Source organism: Coregonus clupeaformis, unplaced genomic scaffold (genome assembly GCF_020615455.1).
Source record: "Coregonus clupeaformis isolate EN_2021a unplaced genomic scaffold, ASM2061545v1 scaf0005, whole genome shotgun sequence".
Taxonomy (NCBI): Eukaryota; Metazoa; Chordata; class Actinopteri; order Salmoniformes; family Salmonidae; genus Coregonus; species Coregonus clupeaformis.
The window spans coordinates 1,381,961-1,404,814 of record NW_025533460.1 but is presented as its reverse complement, the minus strand read 5'-3'; the positions used below and the strand labels follow the sequence as shown (position 1 = coordinate 1,404,814).

Sequence of the window (22,854 nt, the reverse complement as noted above, 5' to 3'; positions counted from 1 at the left end):
TAGGTTAGTGGAGGAGTGGCGGAGAGAGTTCTGAGCATATTCTGCCCATGGCAGGAACACCGACCACTCCCCCGGCAGGTTCTGACAGTAGGTCCGCAGGAACCTACCTACATCTTGATTCACCCTTTCCACCTGCCCATTGCTCTCGGGGTGAAAACCAGAGGTTAGGCTGACCGAGACCCCCAGACGTTCCATGAACGCCTTCCAGACTCTAGACGTGAACTGGGGACCTCAGTCGGACACTATATCCTCTGGTACCCCGTAGTGCCGTAAGACGTGAGTAAACAGAGCCTCCGCAGTTTGTAGGGCCGTGGGGAGACCGGGCAGAGGAAGGAGGCGGCAGGACTTTGAAAAGCGGTCCACAACGACCAGGATCGTGGTGTTACCTTGGGAGGGGGGAAGATCAGTGAGAAAATCAATACTCATGTGAGACCTAAGAGAGGAGAGGAGAGGTGAGTGATTCTGTGACGAGGTTTGAAAGAAGGAGTCAGGCGCAGGAGGTAAAATACCAGTCCAGAGTTTAATCAGTTTGCATAAATCAAACGCCCCAAGCGTCAAACGAAACTGTACAAGGGAAAACATCCACCTTGGCAATAACACAGTGAAATGTAGCTCAACCGAGCTACACGCTCTCACAACAAAACAATCACTCACAAAGACAAGGGGAACAGAGGGAACACTTATACACATACTAATTAGGGGAATGAGCACCAGGTGTGTGTGATTGACAAGACATGACAAGTGGAGTGATGAGAATGGGATCGGCAGTAGCTGATGTAGTCGATGTGCAGGGGTACGAGGTAATTGAGGTAGCTATGTACTGTACATATAGGTAGGGGTAAAGTGGCTAGGCAACAGGATAGATAATAGACAGTAGCAGCAGTGTGCAGTACATTCGGAAAGTATTCTGACCGCTTTACCTTTTCCACATTTTGTTACGTTACAGCCTTATTCTAAAATTGATTAAATAAAAAAATGTCCTCATCAATCTACACACAATACCCCATAATGACAAAGCTAAAACAGGTTGTTAGACATTTTTGCAAATTTGTTAAAAATAAAAAACAGAAATACCTTATTTACATAGGTATTCAGACCCTTTGCTATGAAACTTGAAATTGAGCTCAGGGGCAGCTCTGCAGCACTCCACCAATCAGGCCTTTATGGTAGAGTGGCCAGACGGAAGCCACTCCTCAGTAAGAGACACATGACAGCCCGCTTGGATTTGCTAAAAGGCACCTAAAGGACTCAGACCATGCGAAACAAGATTCTCTGGTCTGATGAAATCAAGATTGAACTCTTTGGCCTGAATGCCAAGCGTCATGTCTGGAGGAAACCTGGCACTATCACTACGGTGAAGCATGGTGGTGGCAGCATCATGCTGTGGGGATGTTTTTCAGCGGCAGGGAGACTGTCGGGATCGAGGGAAAGATGAAAGGAGCAAAGTACAGGGAGATCCTTGATGAAAACCTCCTCCAGAGCGCTCAGGACCTCAGACTGGGGCAAAGGTTCACCTTCCAACAGGACAACGACCCTAAGCAAACAGCCAACACAACGCAGGAGTGGCTTCGGGACAAGTCTCTGATTGTCCTTGAGTGGCCCAGCCAGAGCCTGGACTTGAAACCGATCGAACATCTCTGAAGAGACCTGAAAATAGCTGTGCAGCAATGCTCCCCATCCAACCTGACAGAGCTTGAGAGGATCTGCAGAGAAGAATGGGAGAAACTCCCCAAATGCAGATGGCCCAGGCTTGTAGCGTCATACCCTAGAAAACTCAAGGCTGTAATCACTGCCAAAGGTGCTTCAACAAAGTACTGAGTAAAGGGTCTGAATACTTATGTAAATGTGATATTTTATTTTTAACACATTTGCAAAAATTTCTAAAAAACTGTTTTTGCTTTGTCATTATGGGGTATTTTGTGTAGATTGATGAGGAAAAAAACAATGTAATCCATTTTAGAATAAGGATGTAACGTAACAAAATGTAAGAAAAGTCAAAGGGGTCTGAATACTTTCTGAATACACTGTATGTGGTGAGTGTGAAAGTGTGTGTGTGTGTGTGTGTGTGTGTGTGTGTGTGTCAGTATGCATGTGTGTGTGTGTGGGCGTATGTAGTGTGTGTAAGTGTGTGGGTAGAGTCCAGTGTGTGTGCATAGTTGGTGCAACAAAGGGTCAATGCAGGATTTCCGGGTAGCCATTTGATTAGCTATTTAGCTGTCTTGTTTAGAAGTCTTATGACTTGGGGGTAGAAGCTGTTCAGGGTCCTGTTGGTTCCAGACTTGGTGCATTACTACCGCTTGCCATGCGGTAGCAGAGACAATAGTATGTGGCTTGGGTGGCTGGAGTCTTTGACAATTTTTGGGGCCTTCCTCTGACAGGATCTGAGGGCCCATGCCAAATATTTTCAGCCTCCTGAGGGAGAAAAGGCATGTGTTTGTACGCTACCAGTCAAAAGTTTGGAAACACCTACTCAGTCAAGGGTTTTTCTTTATTTTTTACTATTTTTTACTTTGTAGAATAAAACTATGAAATGACACATGTAGTAACCAAAAAAGTGTTAAACAAATCAAAATATATTTGAGATTCTTCAAATAGCCACCCTTGTACTTGATGACAGCTTTGCACACTCTTGGCATTCTCTCAACCAGCTTCACCTGGAATGCTTTGCCAACAGTCTTGAAGGAGTTCCCACATATGCTGAGCACTTGTTGGCTGCTTTTCCTTCACTCTGCGGTCCGACTCAACCCAAACCATCTCAATTGGGTGGAGGTCGGGGATTGTGGAGGCCAGGTCATCTGATGCAGCACTCAATCACTCTTCTTCTTGGTAAAATAGCCCTTACACAGCCTGGAGGTGTGTTTTGGGTCATTGTCCTGTTGAAAAACAAATGATAGTCCCACTAAGCCCAACCCAGATGGGATGGTGTATCACTGCAGAATGCTGTGGTAGCCATGCTGGTTAAGTGTGCCTTGAATACTAAATAAATCACAGACAGTGTCACCAGCAAAGCACCCCCACACCATAACACCTCCTCCTCCATGCTTTACGGTGGGAAATACACATGCAGAGATCATCCGTTCACCCACACCGCGTCTCACAAAGACACGGCGGTTGGAACCAAAAATCTCCAATTTGGACTCCAGACCAAAGGACACATTTCCACCAGTCTAATGTCCATTGCTCGTGTTTCTTGACCCAAGCAGGTCTCTTCTTCTTATTCAAATATATTTTGATTTGTTTAACACATTTTTGCTTACTACATGATTTCATATGTGTTATTTCATAGTTTTGATGTCTTCACTATTATTCTACAACGTAGAAAATAGTACAAATAAAGAAAAACCCTTGAATGAGTAGGTGGGTCCAAACTTTTGACTGGTACTGTATATTGCAAATAATTTAACAACACCTTTCTTAATTCAGTCCAGTGGATCTTTATATTATGCAGATTCTGAACAATCATGTAACAATTGCATTGCAGTTGTGATTGCAATTGGTTTTGTTGCCATTTAGGCCTAGTACTTAGCCTATTTTGGTGTTAGCCAAGTGGACTGTAATTCCTTAGGTGCTGGTTACTAAAGATGTGTTAGCTCCCAGGTGATGATAACCCTGTGGTCAACGCAACTTGGTTAAATAGAACATGTCAATAAAATAAATGCTTATCAAGTGTCTAGCCCAGTCACATCTAAGCGGTACTCTGTACTGTGCTGACATTCATCATCATTAAAGTATTACAAGTCATCTGTGATTCCACTGTCTATCATCTGTGCAAACCAGCAACCCTGAGTGAACCAGCACCTAATAAATGAGTCCCCTTAGCTCTCCCCAACAGACTGGGTAGGGCATAGGCCTATATTTGATGTCAAGATATCGCAACCTTTAGTAAACTATTAGTCACACTTCCAGTTCACAATTTCAGTTTGCATATTCACAATGCCTGTCTTTAGTGTAATTTGCATTGCATACAATTGACACATTGAAAACTGAGTCGCCCTTTTTATTCACCATGCATTTGATTGAGTAAAGGCAAATATCAGTTTTCCATCTAGTTATAAATCAAGAAGTGTTAGGAGACACCAACATTTCCAACTGGCATCAGTGTTTTTTAAAGTAGGCCTACAAAGTGTGTCTCTGCACACAATGTACAGAGATAGGACAAGGGTCAATAACAATAATGTGAATTTAATGTCAAACCAGGTCTGTCTTGTCAACAAGCACAATTTAGTCGAAGCACTGGCGGTAACCATATAATCCAAATAATTCAGGTAGCTAGTATACAACGCCCCCCTCAGGCAGAACATTTTATATTGTGAACTGTCTGGGACTCCTTTGCCTGCTTGCTACTCAAATATATTTGTATTATTAAGTTAAAGTCAAAATTAACTGCAATGGCCTGCACATGTCTCAAATACATTAGCATTGTAAAATGCAGTGGTGGAAAAAGTACCCAATTGTCATACTTGAGTAAAAGTAAAGATACCTTAATATAAAATGACTCAAGTAAAAGTGAAAGTCACCCAGTAAAATACTACTTGACTAAAAGTCTAAAAGTATTTGGTTTTAAATATTCTTAAGTATCCAAAGTAAATGTAATTGCTAAAATATACTTAACTATCAAAAGTAAAAGTATGAATCATTTCAAATTCCTTATATTAAGCACACCAGATGGCACAATTTTGTTATATTTTTTATTTAGGGATAGCCAGGGGCACACTCCAAAACTCATAATTTACAAACAAAGCATGTGTTTTTAGTGAGTCTGCCAGATAAGAGGCAGTAGGGATGACCAGGGATGTTCTCTTGATAAGTGCGTAAATTGAACCAATTTCCTGTCCTAAGCATAATCATTCAAAATGTAAGGAGTACTTTTGGGTGTCAAGGAAAATGTATGGAGTAAAAAATACATCATTTTCTTTAGGAATGTAGTGAAGTAAAAGTAAAAGTTGTCAAAAATATAAACAGTAAAGTAAAGTACAGATACCCCCCACCCCAAAAAACCCTGACTTAAGTAGTCATTTGAAATGTTTGTTAAATGTGTTTGTTTAAGAATGTAGTTAAAATCTCAGACACTAACGTTAGCAGACGACAACCAACTCGAACCAACGCCTCTCTTTCAATATGTCAAGGGGTGCTGAAGGTGGGTGTGGTGCAGGAATCAAGCGCAGGACGCAGAAGCTCAGTCCAAAAGACTTTAGTGAAATATTCACGGAGTAAATGAGCACAATAAGCCCAGAGGCGAAATAACGGCGCACACAGGCGTCAAATAAACGGCGCACTAACATGTGCGAAAACCTCTCCAAACACTGGAGGGAAGTACGTAGCTCAAACACCAAAACAGAAGAGCAATCACACACAAACACAGACACACACAACGAGACTTAAATAGGACACTAACGAGGACTAACTAGACACAGGTGTACAACATCAAGACAAAACCAAACGAACATGAAACATAGATCGGTGGCAGCTAGTACTCCAGGGACGACGACCGCCGAAGCCTGCCCGAACCAGGAGGAGGAGCAGCCTCGGCCGAAACCGTGACACAATAGTGCACCTGTGGGACTGTCAAGGAGCTGCGGTAGGCAACATCAGAAACGTAAGGCCAAAGTAAAGTTACAGGAGGTTTGTTATGAACTTGTGTTGATATATCCAGTTATTATAATGCAATGTTCATTTTACTTTTTAATAAAAGTAGCCTAAATGTGTGTTTTGGTGTGCTAGTTTAGGCTGTGGTGTGCACATGGTGAATTTGCTGTAGCCAAGGCTAAAATGCTTGCTGATGAATGTTGCCAATTTGACAGGTGTTGCCAATTTTGCACCATTATTACTTGTGGAGGTTGCAGGGAAGTGATGGGAGTTGGCTAACCCATTTGAGGGTATTCCCAATGTGGAGAACTGGAGACACAATGCATTATATTTGGATACAGTAAGCATATGGCTACTTGATTATTGTGGTAATAATGCATATTGGACCACTCCTTTCTGCTGATGCCGCTTTTTGCAAGTACATGACCAGATGTTTTATTAGGCTATACTCTATTGAGTCTATACAAAAGTTTTAAAGTGTTTTCAAAACTCAAAAGGGGTGCAGTGTCAAAATAAGTCTACTACCCACACCCCATCTGTTGTGTAGATCCAGCTATATTCCTCAAACCCAAATGAAGGGGAAAGATAGACACCATCTAATTGAATCATTGTAGATGGTGCCTGTGGGGTTGACTAATATAGTTAGATCTGCACAACAGACATGGACTCATCTAGACCACTTAAGTTTTGAAAAAAATAAAATAAACGTTGATTTTGGAGTGAACTATTAGTTTAATACTCAATTTTGTTGACTTGGGCTTACAAGAGTAGGTTACCTGTTGTTGGCCTGACAGCCAGGCTATATTATATTCAAACCCCTGCTGAGTATTACAAGCTGGGTATTCAATGGCTGTCCCTGGAGAAATGAGGAGTCTACTTTGGTGTTCACCTCAGTGCCAGCCGTCAGCCAGCACACAATGCCGACTGTCCATCTTTGTACCTTGATCGCAACGTGTGGCCATTTGAATGCAGCTCTATGCTCATTTAATGCCGCTATTTATACAGTTCTCTCGGTCTTCTTGGAAGTGGCACAGCTGAGTCTTTGAAAACGCTGCCAGACCATGTCACCTTTTCATCCTCCTCTCTCTGCGAATAGACAGGCTAGACCACAGAGGAAGCAGCCAGGTGGTGATGTCCCAGTGACGATGACTCAGTGGAATGCATTGATGATGCTAACCATCATCTCGGCTCATTTTGTTCAAGTCATCCCTTTCCTCATTGTTGACAGATCACCATTGACAAACTAGGGAACTTTCCTGTGTAAATTGAAGAGAAAATAGGCTACACACAGATCTCACTGGTTCAGGTACTGGGCAGAATGTTTTTTTTTCAACCACTTCAATGAGTAATGTCCTCAACTCTGACATGCTTGTGAAGTCGGTTTATTAATGAGACACAGAAATGTACATTTCGTAGTTATAGCTTATAGCCTGAGGTTTTGCATTTAGTGTTATAGTGGACGTTGTATGTTATTCATTGTTTATACATTGTCTGTATATTCTGTGTAACGTCTGTCTGTATTTTATGTTTATTGTGGCAGATCCATTTTACCAGGTCAAATTCCTGTTAAATTCAAATGTACTTGGCGAATAAAGGTTATTCTGATTCTACATTGCTACAGTAAGTCATAGAGAAACTGCTCTAGTGAAACGTTTGTGTATTTTTTTTTAAACGTTAAAAATACTTTGTGCAGACAAAGCTGTGTGTGCGCATGCGTGCACACCTCCAGGTGTGAGGCAAGGGTGGGTACTGGTTAGACAGGGCCGGTGAGGCAGGAATGTGTGGAGTGTATTGCGAGCCAGGGTTTTCTCTCCCTGCTGCAGCACCATGAAGGCCCCTGGGACGTCTCGGTGTCTCCAGGTCCCCTTTCAAACAACGCAGAGAAACCTGAGCTTCTGGCTCTCTGTTCATTTCTCCTCTCCCCTCTGTCCCTCTCTCTCTTCACCTCTCTCCTCCAGCTTTCCTTCTGTCCTTTGTTGCAACCACCACCTCCCCTTCTTTACCACCATCATTAAGGGGGATCAAGTTATGACATAGAATCACACAATTTAGATCAGTTTTGAGTTTTTCAACAGGTTGTTAAAATGCTTTTAACTGTAGAGCAGGGAGTTGTATAGGCTATTTCCTAGAAATTCTGCTGAAGACACACACACACACACACAGACAATGTACCTGGCAGGAGAAATGGAATCCAAGGTCATTGGTGCAGGGAATCACATGACCTGCTTCCTCCACTCTCATGACACTTTTCTCCGCACTCCGCCCCTTAAACTCTTACACACTAGAGACATTGCACACACATACACACACAGTGTCAGGTATCGAAAGGTTTCACCAGGGGAGTTTGACACATCGGAAGTTCTGAAATTACAGGCTGGACCGAAACTGGAGTGCTATAAAATAATAGATGAGACAATAATTTTACATCGAGAAGATACCAGAAAAACTAGACTCTATTAAAAAAGGTGAGTTTCATGTCTGCAGGTGTGTCACAGTTAACTTAAACTCTTTGGGGAGAAATGAAGTTACCACTCCCCTTGTGCCATTGTTTGTGTAACTGTGTGTGTGTGTCTGTTTTATATCGATCGCATATCTCAAATAATCATTATCTCTGTTATCACTGAGAGTATTGACCGTAACTCCCACTGTCACTGTAGTAAGGCTAGTCCAACAGTATCCATGTCATGGATGTGACTTTTCCCTACCGTAGGTAGGCTATTGTCTAAACACACAGGGTTAAAACAAGGATGGCGGCTTTGTGACACCTGATCAGCCGCTTAAGCTGAGAGGTGCCAAGTCAGCCATGAAGGAGAGACCTGTGTTTCAGTTTCCAGGGATTTTTCTGACATTGAAATCCTTTCTTTCAGGTCGCCTAAGTACAAACAGTGTTATTTATATATATACAGTTGAAGTTTACATACACTTAGGTTGGAGTCATTAAAACTTGTTTTTCAATCACTCTACAAATGTCTTGTTAACAAACTATAGTTTTGGCAAGTCGGCTAGGACATCTACTTTGTGCAGGACACAAGGAATTTTTCCAACAATTGTTTACAGACAGATTATTTCACTTATAATTCACTGTATCACAATTCCAGTGGGTCAGAAGTTTACATACACTAAGTTGACTGTGCCTTTAAACAGCTTGGAAAATTCCAGAAAATGATGTCATGGCTTTAGAAGCTTCTGATAGGCTAATTTACATCATTTGAGTCAATTGGAGGTGTACCTGTGGATGTATTTCAAGGCCTACCTTCAAAGTCAGTGCCTCTTTGCTTAACATCATGGGAAAATCAAAATAAATCAGCCAAGACCTCAGAAAAAAAATGGTAGACCTCCACAAGTCTGGTTCATCCTTCGGAGCAATTTCCAAATGCCTGAAGGTACCACGTTCATCTGTACAAACAATAGTACGCAAGTATAAACACCATGGGACCACGCAGCCATCATACTGCTTAGGAAGGAGATGTGTTCTGTCTCCTAGAGATTAACGTACTTTGGTGCAAAACGTGCAAATCAATCCCAGAACAACAGCAAAGGACCTTGTGAAGATGCTGGAGGAAACAGGTACAAAAGTATCTACATCCACAGTAAAACGAGTCCTATATCAACATAACCTGAAAGGCCGCTCAGCAAGGAAGAAGCCACTGCTCCAAAACCGCCATAAAAAAGCCAGACTATGGTTTGCAACTGCACATGGGGACAAAGATCGTACTTTTTGGAGAAATGTCCTCTGGTCTGATGAAACAAAAATAGAACTGTTTGGCCATAATGACCATCGTTATGTTTGGAGGAAAAAGGGGGTTGCTTGCAAGCCGAAGAACACCATCCCAACCGTGAAGCATCATACTGTGGGGGTGCTTTGCTGCAAGAGGGACTGGTGCACTTCACAAAATAGATGGCATCATGAGGAAGGAAAATTATGTGGATATATTGACGCAACATCTCAAGACATCAGTCAGGAAGTTAAATCTTGGTCGCAAATGGGTCTTCCAAATGGACAATGACCCCAAGCATACTTCCAAAGTTGTGGCAAAAGGGCTTAAGGACAACAAAGTCAAGGTATTGGAGTGGCCTTCACAAAGCCCTGACCTCAATTCTATAGAAAATGTGTGGGCAGAACTGAAAAAGCGTGTGCGAGCAAGGAGGCCTACAAACCTGACTCAGTTACACCAGCTATGTCAGGAGGAATGGGCCAAAATTCACCCAACTTATTGTGGGAAGCTTGTGGAAGGCTACACAAAACGTTTGACCCAAGTTAAACAATTTTAAAGGCAATGCTACCAAATACTAATTGAATGTATGTAAACTTCTGACCCACTGGGAAAGCTGAAATAAATCATTCTCTCTACTATTATTCTGACATTTCACATTCTTAAAATAAAGTGGTGATCCTAACTGATCTAAGACATTTTAAAATGTCAGGAATTGTGAAAAACTGAGTTTAAATGTATTTGGCTAAGGTGTATGTAAACTTACGACTTCAACTGTATATACACTACCGGTCAAAAGTTTTAGAACACCTAATGCCAAGAGTGTGCAAAGCTGTCATCAAGGCAAAGGGTGGCTATTCGAAGAATCTCAAATATAAAATATATTTTGATTTGTTTAACACTTTTTTGGTTACTACATGATTCCATATGTGTTATTTCATAGTTTTGATGTCTTCACTATTATTCTACAATGTAGAAAATAGTAAAAATAAAGAAAAACCCTTGAATGAGTAGGTGTTCTAAAACTTTTGACCGGTAGTGTGTGTGTGTGTGTGTGTGTGTGTATAAATGTATGCATGTATGAATACATTTTCGAGATATATATGAGTCTTCTTGGGTATGACGCTACAAGCTTGGCATGCCTGTATTTGGGGAGTTTCTCCCATTCTTCTCTACAGATCCTCTCAAGCTCTGTCAGGTTGGATGGGGAGCGTCGCTGCACAGCTATTTTCAGGTCTCTCCAGAGATGTTCGATCGGGTTCAAGTCCGGGCTCTGGCTGGGCCACTCAAGGACATTCAGAGACTTGTCCCGAAGCCACTCCTGCATTGTCTTGGCTGTGTGCTTAGTGTCGTTGTCCTGTTGGAAGGTGAACCTTCGCCCCAGTTTGAGGTCCTGAGCGCTCTCAAGCAGGTTTTCATCAAGGATCTCTCTGTACTTTGCTCTGTTGATCTTTCCCTCGATCCTGACTAGTCTCCCAGTCCCTGCTGCTGAAAAACATCCCCACAGCATGATGCTGCCACCACCATGCTTCACCGTAGGGATGGTGCCAGGTTTCCTCCAGGCGTGATGCTTGGCATTCAGGCCAAAGACTTCAATCTTGGTTTCATCAGACCAGAGAATCTGGTTTCTCATGATCTGAGTCCTTTTAGGTGCCTTTTGACAAACTCCAAGCGGGCTGTCATGTGCCTTTTACTGAGGAGTGGCTTCCGTCGGGCACTCTACCATAAAGGCTTGATTGGTGGAGTGCTGCAGAGATGGTTGTCCTTCTGGAAGATTCTCCCATCTCCACAGAGGAACTCTGGAGCTCTGTCAGAGTGACCGTTGGGTTCTTGGTCACCTCCCCTGATTGCCAGCTCTAGGAAGAGTTTTGGTGGTTCCAAACTTCTTCCATTTAAGAATAAAGGAGGCTCCTTTGTTCTTGGGGACCTTCAATGCTGCAGACATTTTTGGTACCATTGCCTCGACACAATCCTGTCTCGGAGCTCTACGGACAATTCCTTCAACCTCATGGCTTGGTTTTTGCCCTGACATGCACTGTCAACTGTAGGACCTTATATAGACAGCTGTGTGCCTTTCCAAATCATGTCCAATCATTTGAATTTACCAAGTTGTAGAAACATCTCAAGGATAATCAATGGAAACAGGATGCACCTGAGCTCAATTTCAAGTCTCATATCAAAGGGTCTGAATACTTATGTAAATAAGGTATTTCTGTTTATTATATTTAATAAATTTGCAAACATTTCTAAAAACCAGTTTTTGGCTTTGTCATTATGGGGTATTGTGTGTAGATTCATGAGGAAAAACATATATTTAATCCATTTTAGAATAAGGCTGTAACGTAACAAAATGTGGAAAAAGTCAAGGGATCTGAACACTTTCCAAATGCACAGTATATAGAAAAGATAATGGAGCCTTATATTTTAACGTACAATCACCTAAATAAAAGCTAGACAGTCAGGGAGAATTGAAAATTTAGCAGTATTGATTTTGTTACTATGTTTTAGCAAAAGAACACAGCATTGGCCATAGCAAATTGCATAGAATTGCAGGAAATGTTCTTTAAAACTGAAACATTTTGTCTCAGCTCCATGGCAGAATTTGCCTGGCTACCCAGACTCCTTGCTCCGGCCAAGCCCTATGCCACGCCCATGGACGTTAGTTTCTTCTCTACAATGAGTCTGGATCTGAGTAGCCAGAACACATGTGGTTAAAGTGGCGGTTTAAAAATGTGTCATGGCTTTGATACTCTGATTGGTTAGAGACGATCCAATCGCTGATGACTTTGTTTTGTACAACGTCCCTCGTCACCACAAACGACTTCAATGATGTCAGTCTCAGACTAAAGTATATAGTGAGCGACAGAGCAGCGGAAGATTTAGTGTGAGTTTTCCTTTGAAACTGCTACATTTTTCTCTCAGCTGCATGGCAAAATATGTAGAATTGCAGGAAATTAGCTTTAAAACGGCAAGTTAATTTCTCAAATTCTGCCACGCCGACAGGATGACCCCCTGCCGTGCCCCTTGCCACACCCACCACCTAAGCCCCTTTTTGATCCAGAAAAAACCCTGGTCTCTGACTCACCTGCTAGTTTAGCTTGAATGATTTTGTGTTTAATGATTCTTTGTTCAGAGCAAGGCAGAATTGTCTATAGATTTATTTTCTTTTTTCATTTTGTTTTGGAGCCAGACTTTAACTAGCTTTTACACCTCATGGTACTTGGGTTAGTTTAATTACGTACAGTGACATTATCTGCAAATCAGTTTGCATAGAGTAACAGACACTTAGCAAAATGAGTTTGTCTCAAGTGTTACCTGTCTCGTATGGTTGATATGACATAAAGAAAGAGCACAGTTTAAATGAGCTATATCCTCTGCCCTAGATCTGTCAGTTGGTGCAGTCAACGTTATCCTGACATTGTGTTCTTTTAACATGGCTGTTATTATCGTCCCTGGAATTTACTTAGCTGCAAAGGTATTTTCAGTTTGTGTTTTCTTTTCTATCTGCATGTTTGTTTTACATATTCCCTAAATGTATTCAGGGAAGGTGGGTGAGGTGGGGGATAGCAACTTATAAACCTCCCCTCAGGACTGATTGTACCTCCATGTCACTCAAGGCACTGATGATGAAATGGCTATATTGCGCAACACAGACTGATCCTGTGTTGTGTTCCATATCTGGGTTTGTTGTGGATACATCGTTTCTAGGGAAAACTCGATGCAATGAGATGAAAGTGAAGGTTCAAAGGCATTTGTGCTTAGAACTTACATTTACATTTTAGTCATTTAGCAGATGTTCTTATCCAGAATGACTTACATTAATTAGTGCGTTCATCTTAAGATAGCTAGGTGAGACAACATATTACAATCGTAGCAAGTACATTTTCCCAGTTTACAGTCAAAATCAACTATGGTGAAGTAAAGTGTAGCCTATAGATTTCATTGTACTACAAGGTATCAATAGACCAGCTTACCATGCATGCAGATACTTTGTTCAGATATGGTGAGCGGGTAGACTAGACCTGGTGTTTTAGGGCCAGATTGACTAAACTTCTGTCGCAGCTTGTTGGAAGAACACAAATGCCATATGAGAAGGAAGCCTGGTCTCTGTTAGGATACCTGTTCCTCTATGAATCACAACCACCATAACCCCTTACTGATGCTACCTCCACTGACACAGCTTCTGTTAGCTTACAAGAAGATGATTACTTTATTGTCCAATGTAGCCTAGATGAATGTGAACAGCAATTTGTCTTCTGCTTTATCCCAACCCCTCAGGACATACAAACATACACTGGTTTGGGCAGAGGGCAGCCACAGTGCAGCACTCCTGGAGCAGTTATAGGAGTTAAGCGACTTGCTCAATGTCACAACGGCAGGAGATGGCTTAGCTTGCATATATAATAGATATGAGTATGGAATGGAAATTGAATAGAAAAGCATCCCCCTGAAGGCTTCAGTGATGAAACGCATAACAAAGAACACATGTTTTATTTTCAATTTCCATTCTCCTCCAAGAGTGGCTGAATATTTCCTGCTAATCCAGTTCTTCAATCCTTGCATTTTGGTTTCTACTGTGAGGTAGTTTTTCCTTTGCTTAGCTTGGAGAGGCAGCTTGGAGGAAAGGCTGAGAACGTTTTCGGAGGAATTACATTGGAATGTCCCCTGCCTGTCTTTGGCTTTCTTTGGCTTCCTGAGCTGTCATGCTGTCCTGATGCACATGAATATGATGCATTGCCTCTGAGACACACACACACACGGCACTTTAGCCCTTTTTCCCACCGAACATGTGCAGTACCTCAAGGTTTCACAGGGTTTCAACCAATATTCACTTCTTAAGCTAAGGTTTAATCGTTGCCAAATTTTCTTAACGTTTTCTCATGAAATATGACAGATGCTTTTGGATTTGGTCATTCATCATGGTCGTCATGGTCAATGTCTAGTAATACTGGTTGTTTGCATGTGTATGTTTATGCGTGTGCTTAGTCATGTCTGTGTCAATACAAAACCAGCTGCTCTGGTAACGTTAAATTCAGTTCAAAGTCCTCTTTGACGGGTAACAATAATGTAATACCTGCAAAGCACACCTTAATGAAGAGGGCCAGATGAAAGGGCATGGTCCATACACTCTTCTGGCTGCACTAGAGTTAGCCTATTGACATTAATTTATCTGCAAATGACTGTACAAATACACATCAGGCAGTGTACCAAAGGTGGTTCCATGTATAACGTGTCACGTGCTTTTTGTCGTTTCTCCCTTCCAGACAAATTACTATTTTACTGGCTTACCAGCTGTGTTACGAGACTGCTTTTTAGTGTGTACGTGTCTGTCGGAAAGCACAGCAACTATAGTAACTAACTATTGCCTGTGTGTGTATGTGTTTAGGTATTTATGCATGTGGGTGTCTGTCCTATATGTTAAACTCTGGCGTTCTATAATTGTTGCTTATGAAGATCAGGCAGAGATAAGTGGCAGTCGGAGTGCTGATTTATCTCCTCAGAACAGAACCTCCTGACTGTCTGTCTCAGCCAGATGATGATATGCTCTGATTCATACAATGACAGCATTGTTGCTGATGTCTGTTGTGTATCAGTCCCGCAGTCAAGTGGCACAGGCAGTGTCAACTTGCCCGCTTGATCATGATGGCAGAGTTTGTGTCTCTGCTTGCTCCTGTAATCATACACCAATCGTGTGTGTGTGTGTGTGTACAGGTTTCTGGATCAAAAAGGGGCTTAGCTGGTGGGCGTGGTAGGGGGTATGACAGGGGATGTGGTCAGCCTGTCGGCAAGGCTGAATTTTAGATGCCCCTATCGTGGCGGTGTAGAGCAATTTTTGCATTTCTAAGCAAATTTCCTGCAATTCTAGCCTACTACATTTACATTACATTTACGTCATTTAGCAGACGCTCTTATCCAGAGCGACTTACAAATAGGTGCATTCACCTATAGCCAGTGGGATAACCACTTTACAATTATTATTATTTATTTTTTATATTTTTTTGGGGGGGGGGTAGAAGGAACTACATATAGATTGCATTAAAGACTCTGGGCCCTAGTTATAGGCTACCGCTATAGGCTACCTGGTTTGGTCATATTCTCAGGAAAAACCCCTGGCCCTATACATGACACCCAACACAGAAATACAGAACGTTATGCAAGTTTGTTAAAAATCCTCCAACACCCATCTTATAGGAATTCACTAATACAGTGTAGTATCATAGAGATAGCCTGGAGAGCCTGGGTTCAACAACCCACACTGACACTGTTGGATGACATCATTGGGCGGAGAGCAAACATTTTACTGTGACATCACCCAGCTGTTTGTCCATGGTGTGCACTATTACCTCACTGCTTATTAATCACCATGAATCAATCAAACAGCAACATAGACAATACAGGCTGACACTTTAATTGAAGAGTATTGGAAAAACATGTTAAGAACTTTCCTAACTTGTGTAAGGTTAACAAACTTGCATAACGTTCTGTATTTCTGTGTTGGGTGTCATGTATAGGGCCAGGGGTTTTTCCTGAGAATATGACCAAACCAGGTAGCCTATAGCGGTAGCCTATAACTAGGGCCCAGAGTCTTTAATGCAATCCCCCCCCCCATATATTTCATGTAAAACAGAAATTGTCTACATTTTGATTCTATCATTAACTACTAATGTGTGTGTGTTACAGCCCTTGGCCCTGAGAGTGCTACTAGGAGGCAGAGATGGAAGGTGGAAGTTCGTTCAGCCGAAGGTCGTGGGCGTCACAGTCTTTACGCGTCACTGCCAGGGAGCTCTCATTGGTCAACACGCGAGGCAAGACCAATGCCATCGCAGAGCGCTTCTCCAAGTGAGTGACACAAAACTCTCTACTAAAGACACTTCTGTCTATATGAACAGTAGACACATCTTCCAAATGCATCTTACCAAACACACATCTATCTGTAGGGATTAGGGAATCCTCCATCTCCCAGCTTTAGCAAACTTACCTAGTGAACTAAGCACACGTATCTCTTTGGTGCTCATCTCCAGTATGGACGGTCAGTCAAGTCGGTGTCGGTCAAGCGCCAAAATGAAAGTCAACCCAAACACTTCAGGCTTAAAGCTTTATATAAGTGCTCCCACCCCAAATTCACATACTTAATGGAGAGAGGAAAAGATAAGGGTTAACTGAGATGTTAGCTGTATATTAAAGAGATCATTCTGACTGTTAATGTTTACCACTCTTTAAAGCAGCAATCAGCAGTTGAAACAATAACAAAGCATTTTCCCCACCACTGTTTTGGTAAAAAGCGGGAGGATGGGGCTGGAGAGCTATAGATGCAAGGACTGATCATCCATGATATCATTAAATATAGTTTTAACAATATTTGTTAGGCTATACAGTGTTTGTTTACATTTACTTTGTTTACAAACATTTGAGTAAAACAAGCTTATATTTTGGGTTTTGATGGGGTACGACAGTTGAACTAAGTTTATAAGTAATATTCTTCAAGAATCAATGAGCTTAGGTGCATCCAATTTCCTTTGATCATCCTTGAGATGTCACTACAATTTGATTGGAGTCCACCTGTGGCCAATTCAATTGTTTGGACATGATTTAGAAAGAAACCCATCTGTCTATATAAGGTCCCACAGTTGTCAGACAGACACTATACCATGAAGTCCAAGGAACTGTCCGTAGATCTCCAAGATAGAATTGTGATGAGGCATATATCTGGGGAAGGGTATAAAACAATTTCTAGAGTGTTGAAAGTTTCCAAGAGCACAGTGGTCTCCATCATTGGGAAATTGAAAAAATGTGTAACTACCCAGACTCTGCCTAGAGCTGGCCGTCCGACCAAACTGAACAACCGTGCAAGAAGGACCTTGGTTAGGAAGGTGACGAAGAACCCAATGACTACTCTGACAGAACTACAGAGTTCCTTGGCTGAGATGGGAGAACCTGCCAGAAAGACAACAGTCTCTATAGCACTTCACCAATCTGGGCTTTATAGGAGAGTGGCCAGACGGAAACCGTTCCTGAGAAAAAGGCACATGACTGCACGCCTGGAGTTTGCAAAAAGGCACGCGAAAGACTCTGAGAACATAAGTCAAAAGATTCTGTGGTCTGATAAGACAAACATTTTACTCTTTGGCCTGAAAGCAAAGCGGTATGTCTGGAGAAAACCAGGCACAGCTCATTACCCGTCTAACACCATCCCTACCGTGAAGCATGGTGGTGGCAGCATCATGCTATGGGGGATGCTTTTCAGCGCCAGGTACTGGGAGACTGGTAAGGCTAGAGGGAACAATGAATGGAGCCAAATATAGGCAAATCCTTGATGAGAACCTGCTTCAGAGTGCAAATAATAATAATATGCCATTTAGCAGACACTTTTATCCAAAGCGACTTACAGTCATGTGTGCATACATTTGTACGTATGGGTGGTCCCGGGGATCGAACACACTACCCTGGTGTTACAAGCGCCATGCTCTACCAATTGAGCTACAAATGACCTTAGACTGGGGTGAACATTTATGTTCCAACAGACAATGACCCCAAGCATACAGCCAAAGCAACACTGGAATGGGATCAGAACAAGAATGTGAAAGTCCTTGAGTGGCCCAGCCAAAGCCTAGAGTTGAATCCCATTGAAAATGTGTGGAAAGACTTGAAGATTGCTGTTAACCGTCACTCCCCATCTAACTTAACAGAGTTTGAGAAAATCTGCAAGAAAGAATGGGAGAAAATCCCAAAATCCAGATGAGCAAAGCTGATAGACATACCCAAGACGACTCAAAGCTATAATTGCCGCCAAAGGTGCTTCTACAAAGTATTGACTTGGGTGTAAATACTTATGTAAATGAGATTTCTGTATTTCATTTTCAATAAATTGGCAAACATTTCTAAGAACACGTTTTCACTTTTTCATTATGGGGTATTGTGTGTAGATGGGTGGGAGAAAATATATTTAATCAATTTTGAATTCAGGCTGTAACAACAAAATGTGGAATAAGTCAAGGAGTATGAATACTTTCTGAAGGCACTGTAGATGAGGGACATAGGCAAATTACAGTTGGCCCAGAACAGAGCAGCACGTCTGGCCCTTAAATGTACACAGGGGGCTAATATCAACAACGTGCATATCAATCTCTCCTGGCTCAAAGTAGAGGAGCGATTGACTGCATCACTACTGGTCTTTGTGAGAGGTATTGATGTGTTAACCAATTGAACAGACAGTTCTGTACTTTTAACACACAGCTCAAACACTCATACATACCCCACAAGACATGCCACCAGAGGTCTCTTCACAGTCCCGAATAGAGGCTAGGAAATGCACACTGCACTATATAGAGCCATGACTACATGGAACTCTCTTCCACTTCAGGTAACTCAAGTTAGCAGTAAAATCCAATAGATTAAACAACACCTCACGGTACAATGCGGACTGTGAAGAGAACCACACGCACACACTCTTACACACACATTCTAAAACACACACTCTACACCCACACACCCACACATTATTCTTAGTAGTGTAGTAATGTAAATTTGTATAATGCACAATGTTTAGAGTAGCTGCTGCCTTGGCAACAGCTAATGGGGATCCTAATAAAATATGTACATGTCCATTTCTCATGTTGCTATGCAAAGTAGATGTTACGTCACCACAATCTTGATATTCCAGTTCGTCATCATTCATCATATTGGGAACAGACTGAAAGTACAACTGTATGAGTTAAGAAAAGGAGAAAAACGTAATGAAGGGTTATGTCATTGGGAGATGAGTATAGCTCAGTCTAGACATAACCCCTAGCCACTAGCCCCTTCCCCTTAGTCCCTAACCCTTTAGTGTGCAGATCCAGAAAAAACTGGATTGGTGTCAGAAAAATGTTAGAAGCCTCACTAAACCTTTTTTATATTGTTTGCACACCTACCTGGTCTCTTCAGACCTGCAAAACCTCTGTAGATATTATTGATTCAACACCAATGCAAACTTCCATTCCCAGCATAATGCCAATGTTGGTAATGCTTTGGTCCATTTTATTGTGTGCACCTCTTCTCTTGATCAGCAGAGGTCAATGTTGCTCCTCTCTCTCTCCAACAGGTACCAGAGAGCTGCTGAGGAGTCTAATGCAGAGAAGAAGAAAGCAGTGAGTATCTCCATTCAGCTCCCCAACAAGAGGCCCACTCATGGAATTACAGGATGTGACATCATTACATCAGACACACAGTCACCAGTTCAATGATACACTTGTGGAGCTGTCCTCTTGGTCAAGACCCTGTCTCTTTGAATCTGTCACCAGTGAACTATATACTAAAGTGTGTATGCCTGAGTGGTTTTGTGCTCTCTGCTCTCTTCTCTGCTTAGGCTACTTATGCTTGACAGTGAGTAAATGGGATAAAGCACTTTATCATTCACATTGTCTGCCTCTTTTTTAGAGGGCCTTTCAAAAACGACCTCCCACACACACATTATTATCCTCATCCCGTCTGAGGAACACACACACCGAGTCCATGCCTAGCTCTGCCTGGCCACTTATTGTGATGGGCAGGCAGTCATGACCCTAATCCTGACTCAGCCAACTAATCCCAAAGTAATTCCCTCTTGGGATAGTTGTCTTTGTCTGTTGGGCAGTGCTGGAGAAGTGGACAAGGGTACAGGGAATAAGTGATCAGCCAATGTCATGCAGGAGTACAAGGTAACTACCATTTCCAATAGCTGATAGATGGGGATTGTATTCGGATCATTGGTTACTTAGCTGCCAGTGAATGCTGTTCCTTCCTGTCTGTGCTGAGTTAAACAGGTCCAGTCAGCACAATGCTGTGTGTGTGTGTGTGTGTGTGCGTGCGTGTGTGTGTGTGTGTGTGTACCGACAGGCAGGCAACACTGGTGTCAAGGGATGGGCTGTACATTTTCCAAGGGTAATGGAAGGAGGAAGAGCGGTCTCGGCTTTCCTCTGTGTTGCGGTATGGAGCATAGGGGTCAGGAGTTTTACTTTTTCACATATTTTTGGTCCCTACGTTTTTACAGGTCAGGTCAAACAGCAGCAGTGTCATAATGAAGGATTACATGTATATTTGGAGCTGACAGATTACATGGGACTAAAACAATTTAACATGAGACTATGAGATGGCATTTTGGTCCACAAATAAACTGTAAGGAGGCTCCTGTAGTCGTCCTAATATTATGTTGACTATGTGGCATCTCAAACCCCCCCCCCCCTTCAACTGTGACCATTATAAGTAATTGTTCTGTATGTAATTACAGGTATCATTATTTCTACTTAATCACATCTATTATGTTCTCTAACCACAAAAGACACGCAGAAGTTAATGATCGTTTTATAGGGGAATGAATGTTCCACTCCGTAAGAGCTATCATGGTGGCTTACTGTACTCTCAATTAATGTGGTCCTCCCTGCTGCTGAGTCAGTCAGATTGAATCACAGTTTGGGTTCTGACCAGGAAGTAAGTGTGTGTGTTCAGTAGCGGTAATGGCTGGAATTAGCCGCCTATAGCAGGAATCTGACTCAGTCACTGACTGAGATGGCTTCATAGGTTAAACAGGACAACATAATGTGTTGTAGTTTACACTGTCTTCTTGAGGACAAAGAATAAGAGTTTGGTTTTGTACAACAACACCGTCAGGAATGTTTTTTTTCAGTTTTGATTTAATATAATATATTTTTTTAATTGTTTGTATTTTTTTAGTCAATTAGCAGACACTCTTATCCAGAGTGACTTACAGGAGCAATTAGGGTTAAGTGCCTTGCTCAAGGGCACATCGACAGATTTTTCACCTAGTCGGCTCGGGGATTAGAACCAGCGACCTATCGGTTACAGGCACAACGCTCTTAACCACTAAGCTACCTGCCGCCCCATTTGAATTTTAATGTCATGATGTGATTTGGCATCACAGATCTCGACACTGACGGCAAGAGGTTCTGCAACATGACACGTTACATGTTAGGTGATGACCTTACATCAGTGCATGGGTATGGCTCTGACATTGGCTCACACAAAAATTGAATCCCTGACCCTTCAGCTGTGTCTGAGCTGGATTTACACAAAAAATAACTACATATATTTAAAATCTTTATTTGGGGATAAACCTCAATAAGAGAAGTTAAAACTCAAGTTTAAAAAAACAGACTCAGTCAGCGAAGAGTTAAACCTTTTCCCAAATGTATCATTTTCTGGTTTCCTGGGGTATTTCCCCCCCCCTCTGCCTCAGTCTCTCTCTCCTGGTCTTGATGGGGGGTGGGCTAGTTCCTACATGCAGAGTTTTTCTAACTGCTAACATCTGGGAGAGCTTGATCACTCTCACTTAGCACAGACTAGAGGGAAGGATTGCAGACTGATTCCAGCTACAGGACTCTCTCTCCCTGCCTGCCACCTCCCCACTACGCCTTGTTTCGTCTCGCTCTCACAGGTTTCACCACTTCTCTTTTCACAAAACGGGGAACAAACTTTTCATTGTCTGCTGCTCCTTTTCTTTTGTACTTATTGTACTCCAGCTGCTCTCACAAAGAGAGTTATTGGGTGTCCTACTGTCTTTGTGTGTTTTCTGTCAGCTTTGGGTTTCTCTCCCTTCTTTCCCTTCGTTCAGTCCTCCCTTCTTCTGCTCTGCTTTTTTTCCATGTGTTTCCATCTAGTTTCTGTCACATCCTTTGTTGGTGGAACATGACTTGATGTATTTTGCAGGTTAGGTTTGTTGGAGTTGCTTGGTTGTGGTGTGTGTGTGGTCAATGCGATGACATTGGGAAGTCATGTCAGCTTTTTATATCTCTCTCAAGTTTGTGTGGACGGCCACTGCTATATGGTTGACCATCACGTTGAAGGGAAAAGTCAGGTTTGTTCTTTGTTAGGGAGTACTGCTTGGGGCTTGTGTTATGGATGTCCTTTTACCACTTAGAATACATATTGTTTCTCTTCTTCATGGGTGTGAACCATGTGATTTAGATGGTTTGTATTGAGTTGGGCTCTGTTTGCCATAGCCCAGTGCGGTTCCATGACAGGAACATCGAGTTCCCCATGTAAACTTAACTTTATTAGTTCATTAGTTGACTCTGTTCTGCTTTCAAAGGGCCATATTGTTTCACATACCTTTCAGAACTTCCCCATATTACACAGACCGTTTACAAGCTGGCATTCATTTCCATATCTTCTAGTGAAAATCAAAGTCATGGACATCACACAGTGGAGTATTGTTGTCCCCTAATAGTTCAGCTTGCTGCTCAGTGTCAGTTATGAGTTGGGAGCTTCATGGATGGTTGAGCCTATATGCCGAGCAGAGAACCCTCCCTGTACCTTCAGGAAAAGATGATGTAGGTTGCCCCAGAATGGAATGCGGTTGGGAAAGAGGTCTCCATGTTCAGTGCAGCTCTCTCTCCATCTTGAGCGAAGACTTTGTCTGCCTCTGTAGAGTTGATTGTGCAGCAGCTGATGGTTGCCTGCTCTGACTTCAGCTACCAGCCAGCTACTGTGACAACATATCCTCTCTCCTGGACCAACTCTGCTTATCTAATTTGTATTTTCTTCCACGTCAGTAACTACTGCTGTCCACAAAGTATTTTCC

The 22,854-nt window shown here is 42.3% G+C and overlaps 1 protein-coding gene across 1 annotated transcript in view; it reads left to right on the top strand.

Annotated features, from left to right (window-relative positions):
- The first annotated feature begins 5,508 nt into the window (after nucleotides 1-5,508).
- Nucleotides 5,509-22,854, top strand: part of LOC121577847 (LIM domain and actin-binding protein 1-like) — a 43,595-nt gene continuing 26,249 nt past the window's right edge. Inside the window, exons 1-3 of the mRNA XM_041891787.2 lie at nucleotides 5,509-5,596; nucleotides 15,981-16,139; nucleotides 19,381-19,426. Of these exons, the coding sequence (XP_041747721.2) occupies nucleotides 16,015-16,139; nucleotides 19,381-19,426 (171 nt within the window). The 5' untranslated portion in view covers nucleotides 5,509-5,596; nucleotides 15,981-16,014. The remainder of the gene's footprint in view (nucleotides 5,597-15,980; nucleotides 16,140-19,380; nucleotides 19,427-22,854) is intronic.